Genomic DNA, 6,000 nt, shown 5'->3' with positions numbered 1-6,000 from the left:
GCCACGTGGAAAAAGAAACGCAAGCGGTGCACGCAAGGGGCACTTCACCTCACCACTCTCGTATTGTACCAAGCGCTCAATGACTTAAACATTCACCGTCAACATCACCGGCCCCCACCACCAATTACCGCCAAATAACGCAAACAGTAGAGAAAGCTTTGTTTACAAGCATTCCCGCAAGTCTTCGGATCTGCGTAATCATTTTCTGCTTCACTTGTCTTCTTTAACGTAATTGCTAGCTGTGACCAGCAGGGACGATTGCGCCGGATAAGCGACCACGAGGGAACGCGACACGATGAAGTGCAACGAGGAAGAAGTTCTTGTGGTGGTGCCCGGCGACACGGCGTGCGAGAAGAGCGCGCGACGAGGTTGGATCGGCGGAAAATGAGGCGCAATGGTTTCGGACAGAACAAGCCTCGCGCCAACTCAGTCCTGCGGCTGGCCACGGGCGCCTACCGGTCCGATCGGGCGCCCGTCCCTGCTGCTTCAGGTCGGAGCTGGGTTGGTTTGAGCGAGCGGCTACGTGGTCCGCTTGTCCGCAGCCTGTGGGTTTCAGTCCCAGACTGGTGCTGCGGGCGAGCGTGGGCGACTACCTCGTCTGCCCAGGCGCCTTTCCCAGGGGCGTCAGACTAGACAAACTCACGTGTTCGGGCTGCTACCTAGTCCAGTGGGTCACCTACCTTGTCCGTGGTGCCACCGGGCCAAACTCCTGGCGGGGATGTGCAGGTTATGGCGGCCATATCCACGTGACGACCGGCCATGGGACATCAAACTAGCAGCGCTGCGCTGCTGTTTGATACAGCAGCGCAGCGGCGATACAGTACGGCGATACAGTGCCACGATCCGATTCTTCTTTTCTTGTCTTTTTTTTGTGTGTGTGTTCTATAATGCGGAACATCAAGCTGTTACTTCTAAGTTTTCAGAAGTTTGGGCACTCGGCTTTCTGTATACGTCTTCTGGTGAAGAGGGAGCCTGTCAAGCCAAGCTTCACTGCTTTATGCTCGATTTTCTTACACTATGTGCATTTCGTGTGTAGAATGTTGTCTTTGTGATGTGAAGTTATATTAATGCTGACGATTCAATGAATTGCCCATAAATTATTTTTGAAAAAAAACAGAACTTCAAGTGAACGGGAGGCAAAATTAGTTGAAGAAGAGGCATTTATTAGCGCTTTTTACAAGAAAATGTTTTGTACTGAAAAAAAAAACGCAGCAGACATATAGAAGAGGAAAGTGTATGTCCATTGAGGGATTGTTTACTTCTCACCTACGCCAAGATTGTGCTTGTCATAAAAATAGAAATATTTTTAGTGTGCGCTTGGTTCATACCTTGAATAAATACCTCAGCAGCATGCAAACGTACGCTGTCTTCACTGTCTAAGGTATTGCTGGTACAATTAAATATATATTGATGCGCACAGCCATTTCTACGTAGTGTGTCACTAAATAGAATATTATAAAGTGAAGAACCTGAAAGAACTATTTCTGAGACTTAAGGCATGATTAGGTTGATGAGATTCAAGGGAGGTAAGAAAGGATACAATGTGCAGGGAAAAACAAGAAAGGCAATTATGGTTCTTGCTATTATTGAGTACGTCAAGAAAATCTACTTGGTGAAATTTTGATGCAGGAATTTAATATTAAAAGTTAAACACGGATGAAAGAACAGCGGTGCCCACTACGAGATATAGAATTGTTTTACGAAGGAATTGATGCTATTGCATTTAGGCGTATTTGTGTTCATTTTGAGAATGTAACTAGATATGTATTTGTAGGCGAATTCACTATATCGTGTGACTGTGTGGTAATGAGCATCGAAACCACATAAGTCCAGTTCTAAACAAGGCTACAGAGTAGCTGAGGCTAGGAAGAAAGAAAAGTGTCATCCCCACTGCTTTCTTAGAAATAATAACAAAATTTCAAAGATTTCATACGGCACTATGGTGAAAAATAAGTTACTAAATCACCCTGTAAACTGACTACACTTACAAGTAAACAGGGGCATAAACTACTAAGAAATTCCGTGATAAGTATTGGATGTACTGTGCACAAGCGAAAAATATTGAATGACTGATAACACACAAGGCACCCCGAAGTATTCGTACTTCCAATGTTTCCTGCAACACCGTTCGCCATACATAACCTCTGAATGGAAATTTTACGTTTGCGCAATAAGTAAATTTGTAGTATAGTCTGCAAATGAACATTCAACCTATAATGTGACAGCCCTATAGAACAGCTATGGTCTAAGCGCTTTGTATATTGCATTATTTCCCATTTTGATATGAGAATTTCCTCATTGCTCACCCTTTAATGACAAACGTTTTCAGTTCTCAATCACTGGTTTCTTCTATTCAGGAGCATATCTTATTGTCTGGCAGCACTAAGAACCTACATTATGGAAATTATTTTAATGTATCTAGGGCTCGAGTCGTAAACAAACGAATACTGCATATGTATCCTCCTAAGCAAACCAGTAACGAAATGTGCCCTTACGAGCGGCATCGGGAATACTGTTGCTTGAACTTTCAACCATTGGTGTCAAAAGAACACAACAGTGAGGTTTGTGAAACTTAACAATATTCACACACTTACTCGCCCACTTCGCTGACTCGTAGAGATAAAAATCAGTCTGAGGATATTTCACCACTGCCTTTTCTTGAGAGAAGCAAGCACCAAACTTTGTTTCTTACCGTGTAGGGTATACTATTCACGCATGGTATGTGCTTGCTGAAGAAACCACGACATACTCAGAAAAATATCGAGCCATTCACCACGTCATGCAATTAATCTTTCAGCGCCACATCTCAGCACGTACTTTACACGATTCCTTTATCGCATATATCTCTCCTCGACATCCTGAGTAGCCCTACAGCAATCCTATCCCTTGGACTACGAGTTCCCATCTTACTCACACCCTGGTAATTCCGAATACTCACACGACACACCTTCCGAGCCAGCCTCAACGATGCGCAAGCATTGCGAGCCATTTTCGAGACGAACCCGCTCCTTCCTTCCTAGCAGCATGGCACGTCTCAGCTATGTTCACCGTCGCTAAGCTGACGTGATAGACCATGCCTCAGCTTTATCAGATCCAATCAACTTTTGTCTCTTAGCTAGAGTCACCATTGCTCTACCAAAGACAAGCTGACTAGAGCGCGCAAGTTGAACGCCTCGTTCGGTGTTGTAGTCAGTGCCACCGCGTGCAAAAACCTGCGCACTAGCTCTCCATGCCAGGCAGACTTGCTCACTGTGGCGTCGGGTGTGACATCACCGTCAAGGCGAATGAGCACCTACGAGAGTAACGGAGTACTCCTCGATTCCCTGAAAGGCCGACATGGTTTGATGGCTCATTACTGCTTATCACAGTAGATCGGATTCAAGTTTAGCCATAATAGAACTTCTATATATCGTCGTATTTTACACTCGTAGTTATTCCCACATGAGAAAGACTCAGCAACATCGTTAATTTAGTCGTCATTCAGGATATTAAAACAAAATAGGTCAACACGTGCTCAGAGGGGTGGACACGCAAAAGTCACGAGGGCGTGTGACGAAGTACAGTTTCCTGCTCGAAAGAACAGCGCAGAATTTCTATACACTAACTACTCGAGAAATGTCATAGTGTACGTGTTCCTGATTTCTGTATCACCGACTTCATAAAAAAAACTAGAGAAACGAGAGAGCGTGTTTCTGCCCGTGCTTCAGTGCTGTTTCTGACGAAGGAAGGCCCCCTAAAGGCCACCCAAAAGCTATCGCAAATTGTCTTTAAATATGTATGTCAACATACAGCTGCTTTCCTAACCACTTCAGCACATCCAGCGTATGGATTCTCTCCCCAGTTGTCAGTTTCTCGGCGTCATCTCTATATAGAGAGCAACAAAACCCAAAGTGTAGGCAAGCTGACTTCTGTATCGGGCCAGCAGGAGATGTGTGATGTGCGACGCAAATGTTCTGGAGGTCAGCTGAGCATATGGAATAAGGATGCACGCTGTTGGTCGTTAGCGTTTCCAAATAAATCGAAAAGCGCCATATTGGCAGCTCAAAAGCTAAATGAAATGCACTTTGAAAGCGCTCTATCCCTTACTGTGGCGCACTTGGAGAAAGAAATAGCCTTCTGGTCATGACGAAAAAAAGTGATTTTACAGTAAAATTGAAATTTTCTCAAGGGGGAATTTACTTCTGACGAGCCTTAACTGCGAATCGCGTCGATATTTGCTGCAGTGATGCGTACAACAATAAAAATATCCGATGGTCAAGCAAAGCAGCGATGCTCCGTTGTCGCCGTAATGCAGGAACTTTCAAAGCAAGCAGAACGAGTGTGCACAACCTGAGTAATTATTCTTACAGCAACACGCAAACGTTGAGGTAGAAAGAAGAGCGTCAGAGATTGGTGCGCTTCTCACGTAAACGAAAATTTGGCGGGAAATGTGTGCCGAAACGTGGACCCAGTGGACCCACAAAAGCTCAAGTAAAGGGAAAGTTCGTACCCCTGTCAATAACAACAGTAGCTGGCGCCATTTCAGCTTGCACGGCGGACATCAATCGCGCGTGGGTCCTCATACGTACCCAACCAGCGTTTTAGTTCACATGAGTCTGCTGCGCTTGTTTTGAGTTAAATAACACTGCATTTGATTCTTAGCAATACGAATAATATTCACACACCGTTAACAGGTCAGCCAGAGCGCGCAGTTAACTATGCGTTAGAGGACGAAGGACGTGTTCACATTGTTGCACTTTCACAAAAACACTACATTGCGTAAGACACACAGCTCGAGACGAACACGAACGACACAAAAAGCTGAAATAAATCAAAAATAATCTTCTCCTTCGATGAGGTTTGGCCCTGGGGAGTCATCTAATGATGAGCCGAGAAGAATACGTGCACATGTTGTTTAAAAAGGGGAGATGTTTCTTAATGCTATTACTGTTGGGAGCGAAGGCTATGCTGCTTCGATAGTTGAGGCTCAAGTTGTGCACTTATTCGACGTCTCACAACAAAACAGTTTGCTCTACAAAGTAAGTTCCACTTATACAGTGCTAAAAATTGTACCGCTGACATTGCTGTAAGCCCCAAATAGCAAGGCGTGAGTAACAGAACATACCGGCACGTTTTCACAGCGGTCTCAGAAGAGATGCAAGCAAAGCTGGCTGTCGAAGAGCATCTTCCCTCAATGACGAATCCAAAGAAAGACATGTCTTCTCGTTCACCGAAAAATCCCATCACCGAGCCGTCCACGAGCACCGTGAACAAAGTTTCTCAGTCATGCAGGCACGCGTATTTAACACTTTCACATCAGCATAAGGCGATTACCGCGTTCATTTTGCTATGTACAGCTTGCTGGAAAATATCAAGAACAATATGGCGAAATACGCTCTGTCGCTGCGGCTGAAAACAGCTACGAACAGGCATACAGATATCTCGTGGCAATTTCCTACGAGTGGTTCTTCGGTTTCATCGGTTATTTCAGCGCGGGCCAGCGGCACCGGGATCTGCTCGCGTATGGTGGGTTGGTGTCAAGTGATGGAGGCCATTGTGAAGCGGCGCGACCACGACAACTGTGTCGCTTGAGTGCGCTCCTCAGGAGTCGATGTACAGGGACCAATAGACGCAGTTCAGCAGGACGAACGATGTCGGGAACACGATGCGACTGATCTTGTCGACAAGCATTGCCCTCTGCCGGCACTCTCCGGCAATTGTTTCGGGCGGCTTCGGAACTTTGGTTCCGTTGGGCAGAGCGTTGTTCTCCTGCAAATGAGAATGCATTCAGTTGTATACTTTGTAGACCATCGTGGTGCGTAGTGGTATTCTTTACTTCGTAAGTCTGGCTTCGTTAACACACTCTTTGAATTAGTTCCGTGGCCACACCAAATGTAGCACTTTGTAGCACCAAATGTAGCACCAAATGTAGCACTTCCCACGCGTTCGTTGTATCAAATTACCAATGGCTGGCTGACTGACGGTATTATTTATTGCTAGACAGGATTTCACGTTTCAATG

At 45.4% G+C, this 6,000-nt stretch overlaps 1 protein-coding gene across 1 annotated transcript in view; it reads right to left on the bottom strand.

Annotated features, from left to right (window-relative positions):
- Positions 1-1,148: 1,148 nt before the first annotated feature.
- The window catches only part of LOC142557209 (glycine receptor subunit alpha-2-like), a 37,364-nt gene continuing 32,512 nt past the window's right edge, over positions 1,149-6,000 (bottom strand). Inside the window, exon 8 of the mRNA XM_075668900.1 lies at positions 1,149-5,748. Coding sequence (XP_075525015.1) covers positions 5,581-5,748 — 168 coding nt within the window. The 3' untranslated portion in view covers positions 1,149-5,580. The remainder of the gene's footprint in view (positions 5,749-6,000) is intronic.

Source organism: Dermacentor variabilis, chromosome 9, assembly GCF_050947875.1.
Source record: "Dermacentor variabilis isolate Ectoservices chromosome 9, ASM5094787v1, whole genome shotgun sequence".
Classification (NCBI taxonomy): domain Eukaryota; kingdom Metazoa; phylum Arthropoda; class Arachnida; order Ixodida; family Ixodidae; genus Dermacentor; species Dermacentor variabilis.
The sequence above is the reverse complement of the archived record's forward strand: the minus strand, read 5'-3'. Positions and strand labels throughout refer to the sequence as shown.